The 15,871-nt window shown below is 41.2% G+C and overlaps 1 protein-coding gene across 3 annotated transcripts in view; it reads right to left on the bottom strand.

Moving 5' to 3' along the window:
- Positions 1–15,871, bottom strand: part of PDE7B (phosphodiesterase 7B) — a 168,943-nt gene that overhangs the window by 76,744 nt on the left and 76,328 nt on the right. The window contains exon 1 of one of the 3 annotated variants that reach the window (XM_056486533.1): positions 3,818–4,145. The exons of the other annotated variants lie outside the window; for them this stretch is intronic. Coding sequence (XP_056342508.1) covers positions 3,818–4,055 — 238 coding nt within the window. The 5' untranslated portion in view covers positions 4,056–4,145. Of the gene's footprint in view, positions 1–3,817; positions 4,146–15,871 lie in introns of those variants that run through there. 3 annotated transcript variants of the gene reach the window in all.

Here is a 15,871-nt window from a genome sequence, read left to right on the forward strand (position 1 = left end):
GGACTAAAGAGAAGTAAACAGACTCACCAATAACTGGTAGAGATTTTCCCAACTGTTATAGGAGTGATGTGTGGTACTTGCTTGTCTTTGCAAGGGACTCACCAGTTAACAACAAGCATGATGCACACATGAATCAGAACCTACATTTCTGAGAACACATCCACCAACAGAAAGAGGTAAGTGGAAAAAAACATTCAGAGTTGTTTCAAAAAACCCACAGTGTCTCAAGAGACCTCAATAATTCTTAGTAGTACTGCACCTTCTCTCAAAGTCTTGCATGTCTGCACATGTGCAAGACTCAGTACAGAAAGTCTCTCTGGAGTTATCTGGGATGATCACTGTAAGCTTAAGAGGTTGCTACGAAGACTCTCGGAGGCAAACATGTACCTGTTCCCTGATCAGTTTTGTTTGATATGCAAAGCTACTACTGAACTCTAGGAGAGGGTAATAAGAAAGTTAGGGTCATAAACAGAACACAGTTCCCTCCTAGAGACAAACACAGTTTCAGATCAGAATTATTTGAATAATTCAACTATAATAATATCAATACATGCTGTTATTTTATTCAAGTAAAAGGCATTGGCTTACAAATAATCCATTTGAAACACAGTATGGAATGACATGAAATTACACCCATTTCCCAAAGAAATGGCTTGTGGCACAGCTAGAAAGAGTCTTCAACAAATCTCAGTTTTGCACTGATTCGGTCAGGGATTGAAATGGGGGGGAAGAGTTACTAAGCAACAGCAGGCCAGGAGCAGGAGAAAGGTCTGTAGTCTTAATTGACTAATTGACTAATACTAACATTAAATAGCAGTGCAACAGGAAGAGAAAGCTCAAGATGTGAGTTTTACTGCTTTGGAAGTGACAATAAATCATCATTAGAAACCCCAGGCAGGCAGTCACTGAAATACGAGTTCTTCATTCATCCCAACTATATGCTGCATGATATATTGCAAACCCTTTTTTTTCCAGGGAGATTAAGTAGCTTATTCTCAGTATTGTACAAGATGAAAGACCCAGATATAGCTCTTACACATGAGAGCCCAGGACAGATAGATAGTTTTGCTCTCTACTCCTACCTCAGGAAAGGGGAATGTGGTATAAATTACAGCTAAATGGGTCCCCAAGACATTGCCATCCACAGAACTGACATCATGTGCAGATATAGCTCTCCCTCTTCCACACTCTCTGTGGTTAAGAGGGTTGTGACTTTTCTAGCAAGCCAGCCCAAAGCCCAGTCTGATCACTCGGACAAGGCAAAGAAATTTGCTTAGGTAAATCTGTATTAACATGATCAAGCAAGCCAGAAATCCTGACAGTTTCCTTCCAGAATTCATATCTACTTCCTCTTCTACTGTAAGCAAAGTAGTTTCATGAGGGTGTGATAACAGAACATGAGTTATCACATGAATACTTACAAATTCAAATGAAAAAGCCCTTGATGTGGAAAGTGCTGTGAACTCCACTACTGAACAATCAACCTTTATTTGCCTAGCTAGCAGTACCTCAAGCAGAAGTTATTTGCTTTAACTTCACCTGAAGAAAATCTGATTCTTGACTAAGTACTGCCTTTTTTATAAGATACAAGTTATGAAGTTTTGTTCTGGATTTTTTTTTCAGGAATCAAACATGCAAAAACACCACACAAAATGAAGCTGAGTACCTCAAACTACTGAACCTTCCAAACTATTCTCTCCTTCCCATTTCTGCATTCTTTGACTCTGCACTTATTTAAGTATACTAGATTTCAGCATTTACTGGTTTTCCCACATACTCCAATGTACTTAAAGTGACTAAAATGAAACCACAAGAGGGAAAACTACCACCATGACTGTTGCTGAGGAGGAAAAACCAGCAACCCAGGTCTGGTTCACTCAAACTGTCTGATGATTCGTATTTAAAGCGTTGAGAGTTAAGAGTCATCTTCTGCCCTGATTTGTACTGGTGCAAGTCAGCTGAGCTTATGGAATAGGATCTGGCACCATGAAGAGGACTGTCCCCTCCACAGGACACGAGTAATGGCCATTTGAGTAAACGCAAGTTACTCACATCCTGCTAGTGGACTAATCTGTCTCTGTACATTCACACTCATTTTTAGTTGCCTCCAGGAATCTGAAGGTGAATCTCATTTGTTACCTAATGAAAGTAATTTCACCAGATACAACACAAGCACACTGAAAAACCACCATTACTCATACATAAGGTGTAAGCAATGCAGCATTTCTTAGGTTGCTTGATTAGGGTCTACCTCTGAACACTGAGCCTTCACCACACAAGCCTCAATCTACCTGGCTGGCTACACTACATTCCCAGCTGATTTGCTCCAAGTCTTAGAGAGCAATATGATCTCATCTTTCATTATCCATATCACTCTCACTTATTGTACTTTTAAACTGAAGTGATTCCCCAAGAGTAAGGTGACATATTGTACATCTTCCTCAGAGACCAAGAACTATCTTCCCTTTTTCAAAATGGAAGGGGAACAAGCATTTTTTTTGATTAAACTGCAAACATTCTAAGTAATAGCCAAACAATGATCAACCAGCTACACTTAGTAGGCATTCAATACCTGTTTAATATTCAAGTTTATATATACGTTTATGGGTATATACATACATACATGCAAAAAACACTTTGAAATACCACCAAAGAGGTGATTCTACCTATGAAATTAAATTATTCTGGTACAAAGTATTGTAATTTATAGGTCTCAATACAAAGGTACACCAAAGGTAAAAGCATAATCTTTGAAGACTGAATGCATCAGAAGAATTCAGTGACCAAACTGCAGAGATGAGATAATCCAGAGTTCTGAAGAAACAAGCCACACAATTTCATTAAGTTCATTTAATCACAGCAGTGCAATTACAGGAGAATAAAAAATTATCGACAGGTAATGAGACAACTATAGACCTATGACCCTGACTTCAACAGAAGGCAAGAGGTTTTGAACCATAAGCAGTGCAGAGCACAGGTTAAGATGCAGAATCAACTGATCAGATCAACTGACCATGCTAACCTGACAGCTCATCTGTACCGAATGAAAATGCGGCAGGTCTAACCTGGACTTTAGTAAAGCATGTGATGACATGCCACATGTTAGTGAGATCAGAAAAAACTGACAGACGAGATTTATACAGTTAGTGAAAAAGCACGTGCTCTTTACCCAGTAATATACCACATTTAAAGAGAAAGTAGTGGGATAAGGCAGCGTCTCTCAAGTTTTTAATAGTGGTGGTTATCAAAACTCAAGCCGTAAGGGAGTCGCTCCGCTTTGCACAGGGGACGCGAGGGCAGGTCCAGCGAAGGGAGCCCAGCGCTCGCAAAGCCCAGCGAGAGGTTTGGCGGTGGAACAGACGAGGCCATGCGCTCGAAGGGCACGGCCAACACAGCCGGGAAAGCTCCGCTGCTCCGGCAGCTGGACCGCGGCTCCATGCGGGCCGGGAGGAGCTCCGCGCCCGCCCTGAGTCCGGCGGAGGTCAGCCTCCGAGCCGCGGGGCTACTCGCTCCGGTTTTGTCACCCCGCGTACAAAAACCACGCAACAGACCAGATCGGGGCACCGCCATCGGCAAACTGACGTGGCTGCAGCGCGGCACAAACTCCGGTGCGGTGTCCCGGCGGCGGCAGAGAGCCGCCCGGAGCACGGGCTGCTTGTTTCCCAGCCCGGCCGCGCTCGGTCGCGCAGCTCCGCGGCCCCGGCGGCGCTGCCCCGCGACGGGACGCTCCCGCTCCGGCCGCGGCTCCCCGCCACCCCCGGCGCCCAGCCGCGTTTGCCCCGCAGCTTCCCCGAGCAGCAGGGCGGGGGAAACCTACCTGCCGAACCGCCCAGGGCATCCTCGCTCTCCAGAACGCCTCTGTGCTTCGCCCCGCGGAGCTCCCCCTTGGATTTCCAAACGAGCTTTACCATCTTGATCATCTCGGGCAAGTCCCAGGCCAGGGTCCCCTGCTGATAACCGGGCAGGCTGCCCATGGGAAAGGGCATCGGCTCTTCTCCCGTCCTCCTCCGCCTGCCCGGCTCCGCCGCGGGGAAGAAGCGCTCCAGCACCGGCATCCTGGCCCGCGCCCCCCGCCGGGGAGCCGCAGCCACCCCCCGGCCCGAGCAGCCGCGATGGGCATCCAGAGCGGGGCGAGGGCGCCCGGCTGCCCACCGCCGCCGCCCCTCACCCGGGGCGCGTCCGGCCCCGGCCCCGGCCCCGCGGAAGGAAGGAAGGAAGGAAGGAAGGAGCGCCGGGCTTGGCGGCCGCGCTCGGCTCCGCCGCTGCGCGCCCTCAGCCCGCCGCCAGGCGCCTGCAGCCGGGGCGAAGCGGCTGCCGGGCAGGCGCGGGGCCGCCGCTCATGCCGGCGCGGCGCCGGGACCCGGGGGCGGGGGCTCGGGCCGCCGCTGCGGGCGGCACTCGGGGCAGCCGCAGCTCTCACCCCGCTAAGCGCCAGGCGGAGGCACTTTGACTTTATCCCGGCCGTGATGCCGTGGGGGAGACCCCACCGCCCCGCCTTCCTGCTCGCCCCGCTGGAGCCGGTGGGGGTTTTGGCCTCTTAGTCAAAGCCCGCCGTCACCTCGGCTGCCCTTCGGCGGGAGGAAGGGCGGTGATCCACGGGACGCCGAGGGCCGGAGCGGAGCGCGAGTGCGCTGGCGGCGTGCGGTGCCCCGGCTGCCCGCGCTCGGCCGCCAGCCCGAGGCGCTTGAGGGTCGGAGAGAACGAGCCGCTGAAAGGACGGGCTACGGGGAGGGTGCGCCCCGCAAATCACTTCGGCTGTAAAGCTTCACCTGGGCGGGTTCACCTTAGGACAGTGCCTGGTGGCAGCGGTCGCTCCCAGACTACGACCAGGAGGCAATTATTCATCGCAAATCATTAAAAACAAGGCAAAGCCTCCCGGCAGACTGCCCTGTCTCATGCAGCAGCAGAGGTGGCATGCTAGGGCTGCGCAGTTGTCAGCCAGGGCTTCCCTGGCTTGTGGGCTGCCTTTGGCCAGACCTCGCAGCAGCACCCGGCCCTTCCCTGGGATCCCGGGCCCGGAGGGACCATGCGTTTTTCACAATATTTATATTGCCTTTATGCAATAGATCCCTTTTAGCCTGCTCGTGGTACTGGTCTGTCCCTTAGTTTATGGAGCATACAGAGGAGGGTGAAAGATGAGCTCTTGCACCAGCACTTAGTTTTCAGTAAAATTGCAGACTTATTTAATGGGATTTTAGTGGGCATTATAACATTTCCTAGCATGCATAGTTAATGTTTGTCTTCCCTGGGTTACATTCAATGTTCTGACTTCTCTCCAGATCGAAAAGTAAACTGTCAAGCAGGATCTTCCTTCACACAGGAAGAGAAGCCGAGAGAATGGACTGAAACTTAACACCCTTATATGTAGAAAACAGAGTGCACAAGTCTTTCCTCCTCATATTAACATCATGCTGTTTCCCCTGGTACAGGATCTCTGCCTTGCTTATCTTGATGTTCCAACCTCAAACTGACAACTCTAATGGTTTGCTAAAGTTTTGATTGCAGACTGTAGTGCCGTACTATTAGCCCTTGGTAGCTTTGCCTTGAAAATTACGAAGTACTTCCAAAGCAGTGTAGTACTGTTGTTGTGCTGTTGTGTTGCAGTCTTTTATATCAGGATATCCTGACTCTTTGAACAAAGGGGCTAAGAACAAAGAAATAGATGATGTGCAGTACGTTAGCACGAGCATTGACACGTTCACACAATCTGTGGTCATAATTTAATAGAAAGGCAAATTTTACTGGTTTTATTTTCATATGGCTTATTGTGATATTTTAGGTGTTTCATACTGGTGTGTCTCACGCCATTACTCTTTAAAGCACTGTTCCTATCAAAAAGGGATAAACTAGGCAGCTGAAATCCAGAAGACTTTGAAGATTCTTTGCCTACTGGTTGGTTTAAACCTTACACCCCAACTACTTCATTTTGGTTTTGCGCAACAAGGACTTGCGGTAACTTTTTTCAGCTATTGTTTTTCCTCTTTGTTTACCTCTGTGCTTTGTGGTCCTCACTGAGGCAAAGAGCAGAAGTGCCAGAGCACTCTGAAAGAAAGGCTATCCTTGTGCCATTTCCAGCTTCACTGGATGCAAAGAGTGATCAAGAAATAACTGAAAGTGGCACTTAGTGCTATGGTTTAGCTGACAAGGTGATGTACTGCCAAAGGCTGGACTCAATGGTCATGGAGATCTTTCCCAACCATAATGATTCTGTGATAAAAGATGCAGACATTGTGGAAGGCAATATAATCACAGATGTCCAGACTAATTTTTAGATGAATATCTGAATATTTAAGTGTTCAACAGAACTTAGCCACCAGCCCTCTTGATAGCAGCAATAAACTTCTGAGATTTCATAATCGACACTACCTTCTTCTGTCCTTAACACTGTGGAAGGTTTTGTAGCATTTGTAGTTGGGTCACTTGGGTAAAGTACCTGTCTTATGGGTAGGATTGGGATTAATTGTTGTATTTGTTTTCACTTACAGTTCTACAGGTGCAAAGGAGGCTAGTCAAAAAACAAACTGAAATACACATCTGTTGTTACAGTATCCAAGTATCCAGTATTCCAAGAAGCTATGTAATAAACCTAATGAAATGTATGTACTTTTTCAAATGAAAACAACTGTTTTAAGTAGCCAGGAGTTTTTTTGTTTTGGTTGGTTTTTTTTTTCTTTCTGGTTTCTGACCAGTTTAAGGACCAGCAGTAGTGGATGAAAAAAGAAATATATTAAAATTGTTGCTTGGCATTAATGGGTATGTCTGTAAATTAATTCATCTTATTCTTAATAAACTTATGCTTCACAGTTGTACTTCAGTGATTACTTATCCTGAATTCATCCAAGATTTTGCTGTAACTGACTTTCTTTTTAGTCTTTTTCATTATAAGAATGGAAGCACATAAGGGCTGCTCACAGGACAGCCTGGAAGAACTATACTTGAATATCAGGATTTCTATCACCAAAAATCAGCTGTAGCATCACTCTCAGAGATTTCTAAATTGATCAAATGCTCAGATTTTGCAAGTTCTTTGTTTCTCTGACTTTGCCTGTGCCATGATGATTTACCCAACTTGAAGATGTGACCTCAACATTGTGCTTTTAATTTAAGAAGATCCATTAAAAATAAAACATGCTACACAGCAATGTGCCCAGCCATTTGTAACTGCATTTTAAACAGTTCTTCAGCAAGCTTGGCTCACCTAATATTTCTCTTTTGCATTCCCACTTCCAGCCATATTTGAAGGAAATATTTCAGCAGAGGTGAATGGCTTTATTTCTACCAAATGCGTTTCTCTCTGACTCTGAGTTAAAGAAGCTTAAGTGATTACAAGAGAAATATAAATGTATTAGCTCTGTCCCTCATTCATTTTGAGAAGCAATGCCAAAAAAAGGCAAATGGAGTCATCTGAAAACATGACAAGGCAGTGCATATTTTCACAGGTAGACATGAGAACTGGAAAAGACTTGAGGAAAGGAATTACTGAGAGAAAAGGGAAGAGAGTAAGCTGACAGATTAATAGCTGGTGTTTCATAGTTGATGTCTCTTAAAAAGTTTTACTTCTTTGCTTATTCACTCTGAAGTTATGTACTAAGAGCAGCAGCAGCGGAATTGCATGCCAGATGGTAGAGGAAGTGCCTCGTGTATCTTTCCAGTCTACTGAAGCCTGCAGGGTTCTTGTTAACCCACTGCTCTGGTTTTCATTGCAAATCCCTTTCTTCCCCTTTTTCTTTTCCTTCCTTCAAAGGAAAAGGAGGGAGGGGGGGAAAGAAGAAAAAAAAAAAAAAAAAAAAAAAGGAAGAAAAGCCATAGTTTAAACTGGCAATAGCACCATCCTTTTGGCTTTGAGCTACTCTGTCTTGTGCCAAATATACTGTCTCCAGCAGCTCTCCCACAACAAATCAGTCCAGACATACAAAAGCTGTAAAAAAAGAATGGTGAAGAAAGATCCTTGATTCTCCTCTTCAACCCCCCCATAGCCTTTTCCTTTTGCTTCCGTCCTCGAGCTCCATTCCCCAGCAGTGGTCTCCTCCTTGCCAGTACTGTAAGCGATACTGGGACCTCCAGCCTGCAGCTTTGCTGACAGCTTCCTTACAGCACAGGCGCCTCTGCCTTTCTGCATTAACAGGCCATTGTAAAGCAGAAGTTACATTCTATTATTCCTCCCACTTCCATCTGATAGCTGGTTCTTGCAAAAAATGGCTCATAAATTATTAGCGTGGCAGACCCATTGCTTTTGGAAACTTGTCCTATTCTTCCAGCTAAGCCACTCCACTGCATTGTGTCAGAACTCACATTCCCAAACAGATACCTAAAAAGATTTTATATAGTCTGATTTTCCAGTATATTATTAAAAAATTTGGAAAAATACTCCCAATTTATTAAGTGATTTACAAACCTTAGGAAGTCCAAATGTGGAGTCCAGTTTCAAAGACTATCAGATACTGATTTTTAGAAAGTGTAAAGCCTGGTCTTTAAATGGCACTTACTAGTGAAATAATTTTAAATCAGTAGTTGCTTATGAAAGGTATGCCTTTGTCTCTGTGCCAGGGATTGTAGAGTCATGCAGAGACAATAAGTGAGGCCATTGCCTTGGCTCGGAACCTGGAGATCCCACCATCAGCAGAATCAAGCTTTAGGGGGCTTCAGGGGGGTGTGTTTAATGTAGAAGAGAAGATTGCAAGTGCAGGGGCACAATCCCTGCACAGAAAGTTTAAAAAAAAAATAAAATAAAAAAAGGTGCACACTTTCAGGGCAGTGTAATCAGAGCAACAGAGAAAATAAGAATGCAAGTGAGTAACTTTTAAAAGGGACAAGGAAACAGAGTGCCTAAGAAAGTTGGAGAATATGACAGAAGAAACATAAGCAGGCATAGTTATGCAGAATTTTTTATAATAACCTCCTGAAAGGTTTCTTTCATCACTATAAAAATCATACTATAATTTTCTTATTCTTTGCCCCACATTTGTCTCATTCCAGATGTCTGTTATTTTTTATGTCATTCTTGCTAGTAAGAACAATTACTCTTAGTTATTGCTATCATTGCAATTACTTCATTAAATATGAATAATTTTATATTTATTTGCTGACAGTTGCTATGTCTTTGCTCTGAAGTGGACATATCAAATTCTCTAAATTCTATCTCAGAACATTTTTCCCAATCCTGAAATTATTTTAATATTTTTACTATGAATTCTCAACAATTCACTAACTTTTCTTTGGTGCATACTAAAGGTACACAGTAGATTTTTTTTTTTTTGCCCACTACCAACTCACTGTCAAGAGAAGTGAGCTGAACTGCTAACAGAATGGTACAATTAATTAATTAATTAATTAATTAATATTGCCTGAGCTTTGCACAGCATCATGCCTTGAGAGCCTCACCTATTGGGAAATGTTGAAGACAGGCAGTAGTGTTCTATGGGTTCATAAACTGTTGGTTTTTTTCATCAGCTAATTAAATTCCTTGGAAACAGGTTCTGGAAATGGAGGAATTAGGATTGCTTGAGTTCTGTAGGGCAGGGAGAAAATGCCTTTTTCATTCTTAGTGCAAGTGAGAGAATAAATTCTCAGGATTAAAAATTTGTACTACTAAGTAAGCAAAAAATGCTTGCAGTAGAGAAATAAACAGAAGTCCACAACTAATTTGAAACAGTGAGGTTGTGTAATATTTCCTTTGCTCACTTGGAAAAATTAAAAGTTCAGCATATTGAATCTGATTATTCCAATCTCTCACAGTAAACAGAAAAATTCTATGTGGCTTTACAGGAAATAGCAAATAACAGAGAATAGACTAATTTCACCTTAATAAACCACAATAGGAAAATAATAATAATGATAAGCTGAAAGGGAATTGAAAAAGGAATTGCCAGCATGATATTTCATTGTGTTGCATAATGTATCTGATGGACTCTGTTAGTTTATTCCCTCCCTTAATTCTTACACACAAACAAAATTTACCATTTCCCAGGCAAAGTCATGGGATTTTAAGAAAACCCATTGCCTGAGTTTACAGAGTGATCATTGTAACAGATATTTAATGATGGACTAGGCTAATGGAGTGGAAGGTTAAGAAAACTGCATCAGCTTGAAAATGTTGGTAGAAAATCATGTAGGTAGAAAATAATAACCTGGTGGACATGCTAGTAAACATCTTTATGAAACAACACTATGAGAAGAATAACCTCTGCCTCCCACAGGATTCCCTTTAGGGAATGTGTGAATAAAGGCTGAGTAGAAAAAGGAACTAACCATGTGATAGACACCTATGCCTTAAATACTTAACTGATAGTAAGTAACTGTATGGTCTCAATGAATTCAAAGGCACTGCTGCTTTTTAGAGCTGAGCATGTGCATAAGTATTTTCTCAGCTGGGACCTATGTATATAAAAATGATTGCAGCAGCTTGAAAGATGAGAGACGTGCCACATTTGAAATGTTTCTTCTTCACATTTGAAATGTTTCTGTCACCTCTTACCTTAATGAGATGGCGTGGGCGGCTGCATGGCCTGTGGTATCCTTGCCCCTTAGGGTACACAGAAAAAACTTGTGGCTATGACTTTGTCTTTTTCTGTCTTTTGAAATTATAGAAGTGAGTAGCTCAGAAATCTGCGTTAAGTGATATCTAGTTTAATTTTTTTGTCAAAGAAAGCTTAATACCATAAAAATAAAAGGATCATAAATATAAGGATAAATACAGATGAATAATAGCGCTTGTTCCCTCTTTGGTAAATCAGATATCTGATTTAAGATAAGATAAGATCTGATAACTTAGTTTTTCCTTTTCACTTTTAAAATGGAGATTAATATTTGACTAGGAAAAGAAGCACTATTTAAAATAAAATTAATAAGTTTCTTAACTTTGTTAACTTGTTAGGTATTTGATGCTTGCACATATTAATATTGCAGAGTATCTACTCCTTATTACTCTTCAGTCTTTATCTTTCTGACTTTAATAATTAATGGTGAATTTAGCTCTTTGTATAATCCCATTTAGACTTTAAAACAAGCATTAAGATTGCATAGGTGCAGATCTCTCCCAAATGTATTCCTATTTGCGATACAAGAGTAAAATAATACAACTGGATTGCATTTTGCCTGATGCCATTCTGGTTGCAGACCCACTACTGTCTCTGACTAAATGAGGTTGATACTTTGGTCATGTTGAATAGCTAGGCCACTAAGTATTTCAGACTAAATATCTACGATACTTGAGTGCCACTTCTGCTCAGGTTGTATCTTTGTGCTCCTTTATGCTGCCTGCACATCAGCATTCAGATGATGTCCCTCTCCCAAAGCTGACATTATTTGCCCTCTCACAGAAGTCCTACAGCTTCATTTCCCTCTCTGCATCTTGCGTGACAGCAGTGGGTGCAGTTTGCTGTGGGGACGGACAGGAGATGCAGCTGGGAAGTCGTGGGAAAGGCCTAACAATGATGCACAAATATCCTAGTGATAAACTAAGCTCCCTCTGACCTAGTTTCTCATGACTGCAAAATCAGGCCATATTTACTGTAATCAAGCTCTTTGCATTTCTTACAAATGCATTTGTGTAAATGTAGCTCCACTGGGATGAGCAGCTTTGGAAATATGCTGTCACCCCTGTCCTGGCATTTAATACCATGCATTCAAAATCCACTGATAATCATGCAAACACATGTTGGTTCTTTTCTTCACTACAGATTCTTCTTGAAATATATTCATACTGATGAAGCTCCAGAAGGAAAAAATCTCTAAGCAGATAGCCTAGGAGGAAAAGTTCTCTCCACTAGATCAGCAGATGGAGGGAAGGCTTTCTGGAACACCTATTTCTCTCAGATGTATTTGGGCAGGTTACTCTCAGTACCGTAGTTTCAGCTGTGCTGTGCTTTCCAAGATATCCTGACAATGTGTAAAACCATAAATGTTTTTGAGTGTTTCATAAGATACCTGTTACCATTATTTTTTCCAATCCAGTCAATTCACACATCATTTTGCCAGGCTCTGCACAGCTTTTATGATAGCAGTAATCATTTAGATATTGTAAGCAGTCATAGTAAGATACATTTAAAAACCAGAAATGCTTAGTAAAAGAAGAAAGTATTCAGGTTATTTTTAAAAATGGTAATGCAAATGCTGTACTATATGCAAATTTTTCCCCAGACCTTAGCCACATATCAAAATGTGAGCTTCAGTCATGGTACTGACATCATAAACACCTCTTTCCATCAGTAGCAATGCAATTACAGAAGTTTTCAGGTGGGATTGTCAGTCAGAAGTTCTGTCTCCCTTTTGCCACCTGTGGTACTAAGAGCTACTTTTCCTTGTGCTTTTTTTCTGCGGTTTGCAATATAGTCAATCTATTTTTCTGAGGTTTGCAGTATCATGTGCCAAATCAACTACAAGGCATCACTGGCCTACTTAATGTCACAATTTTAAGATTTTTGGGTTACACTCTTTAGTTTGCCTTCTACTGACAGAGATCCTCTAGAAACAACAAAACCATTTTCAGCCAGCTTGGGGTGGGATGAAGGCTAAATGGAAGAGTGATTTCTCCCACAATCAGTGTCTGCCAGTTGCAACCTGAAGATGCTTAATCCAGAATCCAAGCTCAGATCCTTGGAATGACAGGCACAGTCTTCTCTGTATGAGCATGGGCTTGTCAAGGAGTCACCCTTTTATTGGAGTCTGCAGAGTTCTGATCACACTCAGAGAAGCTGACTGAGGGAGATTGCTGTGGGTTTCCATCAGCCAAGGAAAGACAATTTCGATGCTCTAGGGAGCACTGAAATTCCAGGGACAGTTTTGCTCCCCAGTTCTATATTCACTGTCCATACAGCCCTTGAGCACTCTGAATAGTGGAGATGTTATAGTGCTTGTTACTGTGTCCCAGAATCAGAGTTTTTTTTAAAAAAAAAAAAAGTCAAAGAAATGGCTTAGTCTATCTTTTTGCTTGTTTTTAATTGGAATATTGTGAATATACTAAATAAGTAAAATTGTTTATGTTATTTTTATCAGGAACTTCTTATGCATTTAATGAAACCCATTACACAGTTGTTGCTGTTTTGTTTTAAAAGTATAATATAGATGTTCAAGTAATACCAGATGAAACCGATTTCAGCCACCACTAACTCTGGCTTTTCAGAAAGGGAAAGGAATCCTTCAGTATTTCCAACTTCAATTGGAACATTGGCACAGGAAACTATTTAGCAGGGCTAGTATGCGAGGAAGTGATGTAACTTTTACCAAATTTTCTGACTGTGTGGAAAAAAAAAGCCAGCATCAATTGGCCTACTACCCTATTAAACCACTAGTTTCCTGTGACAATGAATTGGAAAATGAATTGCTTCTCCTTTGCTGACATTTGCCATCTACATCAGCTGGTTTCTTAATGGTTAAATATCAGATTTCCAACTATGCTGTAACATGTGCTTGAGTAAGTCCAATAGGAATATTATTTAAGTCTCATTTTGACCTGAACATAAACATCCTTTTCTAGTCATATCAGAAACAGAAGCATATGCTGATCTAGGACTGGCTCCTGGTTCATTACTATATTATTTAAAAAATCCTGATTCCTTAGTTCAGAATACAATTCCTGGGATAATGGTAGTAATATTAGCAGTAGCAAGATGGAAAGCAGAATTTGTTTCACAAAAATGTCATTTTTTAAAAATTAGAAGTTAAAACCAAATATCCATTGAGCAGAATTTAAATTTTTCCAGGAAATGACTTCTGAGAAAATATTTTTTCCCTTTCATGTAGTCAGTATTCTCTTGAGATAACCTCAAAAAAATTGCAATACAATAAGAGATCCTATAACCTGGTATTTGAATAACATTTAATCTGGTATTTGAATAACATTTGAATAAGCATGTTAGAATATTAAAGCCTAAATAAATTAACAAAACAATAGTGTAGGAAAATTACCAGAAAAGGTCAGAATGTGGTGCTGGTTGTTTTTTTAACAAAATGAGAAACAAGAAGCAACTTTTCCCTTATAAAAAAAAAAATGCTAATAATTTCTTTTTTAGAAAAAACCAAAAAATACTGCCTTTTCTAAGGCAGTATCAGTTCACTGGAAAAATAATTAAAAAAATCAGCTTACTGGAGCTGTCTTATTGAACATTTTGTCAATGAAAGTATGTGGAACCAGAGCAAGCATTGCTCAATGTGAATGCAAGAACGAGGATGGGTTTGAGTAAAGAGCTGTGTCTTGCAGAGGAAGACCTGATAGCATCCCTGCAGCACTCAAATATCTTTGAATCAGTAGTGGTAAAAGCCCCAGCTTGGTGGCTCTGCAGCTGATGTCCTTTCCTGTGCTCCTGTGGCTGGGACCAATCTATTGTGACAGAGGAACTGGCAGAATTTTTCCTGTGGAAGTCAGGTTAAACAAGGAAGAGATATTCAGGAGAAAATTAATGGTAAAAGAGAATCATAGAATAATTAGAACTGGAAGGGACCTCTTAGGGTCATCTAGTCCAAAGGTCCTGCAATGAGGAGGGACATCTTCAACTAGATCAGGTTGCTCAAAGGCCAGCCCTGAGTGGTTCCAGAGGTGGGGCATCCACCATCTCCCTGCTCATATACACCTGTAACTCTTTATACTTTCAGTGACTGGTGGCTATCCAGTATAGCTAATTATTTGTTTTTTATTAAAAAAAAAAAAAAAAAAAAAAAAGTAGCAGACATTTATTAAGCAAGCAATGGTTTTCTAGATAAGATGAAAAATACTAAGCTCATAGTTTATATATTTAAATATTAAAGGTAAATAGTGGTTTTACTTAGCATGTACATCAATTTTAGGCTATTTTTGTAGTTTCACTGCACCATAGAGCCAAATACAACTTTCCTAATAGCTTTTTTTCCTTTAATACTAAAAACCAATATATGTTCATGTGTATGTGGGAGTAAAAATCATTTGAATTAGATATCATGGTAACAGACATCTGTGTTACTGGAGCCTTATTTTGCTAGATGTCATAAAGACAGGTCATAATTATAATTTAAAGGTCAGTGTAAGAAACAGGGAGGCTTTCACAATGCTAACTAGTTTACTTAGCCTTCTACTCTGAATCACGGTATCAGAGAGCCTGTGTCTTCCCTTTGACTCAAAGAGGAACCATGGGAAAACAGCTACACAATTTAACCAGCCAAGCTTTGTGTTGATATTTGGGTAAGCTAATTGTACTCTAAATTATGGTAATGGACAGTGGAGTAGCATTTGAGACAGACCAACTGTCCTAAATTGTAACATTTGCTGTTTAAATGTTGTGTAGTAGAATTTGGCAGACATCCAAACAACCAAACTTTCCTTCTTTCTGTTCTGATGTCCAAAATGTTCCATTGCTTTAGAAATAAATAAATATTGGAGTCATCTGTGCACCCCAGTTTCAGCTGAGATCAGAAGTAGGATAAGAATGGTGCAGAAGGCACTTCCAGGGAATAAAATCTCATGAGAAATTTCTGATCTCAGGTCTTCTGCCTAAATTCCAAGATACTAAGATAAACTGAAACATTCAGAATTTGATTTTTTTTTAAATAAAATGCACTCACCAAAGCTTTTGAGGTTTGCCTGTTATCTACTAAATGTATCAGCAGTATTGCTTGAAAATTGTTGATTTTGCAAATTCAGTTCCTGAAGCTTGAAAAAAGAGTAATGGTAATGACTATGTGAATATCTGTAAAGTAGCACAATAATCAAAACAATTTTGTTTTCAGCAGTTCTCATAGTATCTATTATTATTTAAGGAGCTCCACCGCATTGGTGGCATTTTGTCACTTCTCTTGTTCTATGTACAATCCTTATTGGAAAAAAAAGAAAACAAGCTGTGCTTTCGTAATGGTCTTCCATCTCTACAGAAGTCACCTGAAGAGTATCCAAAAGATCTTAAAA

This window comes from Oenanthe melanoleuca, chromosome 3, assembly GCF_029582105.1.
Source record: "Oenanthe melanoleuca isolate GR-GAL-2019-014 chromosome 3, OMel1.0, whole genome shotgun sequence".
Lineage (NCBI taxonomy): Eukaryota > Metazoa > Chordata > Aves > Passeriformes > Muscicapidae > Oenanthe > Oenanthe melanoleuca.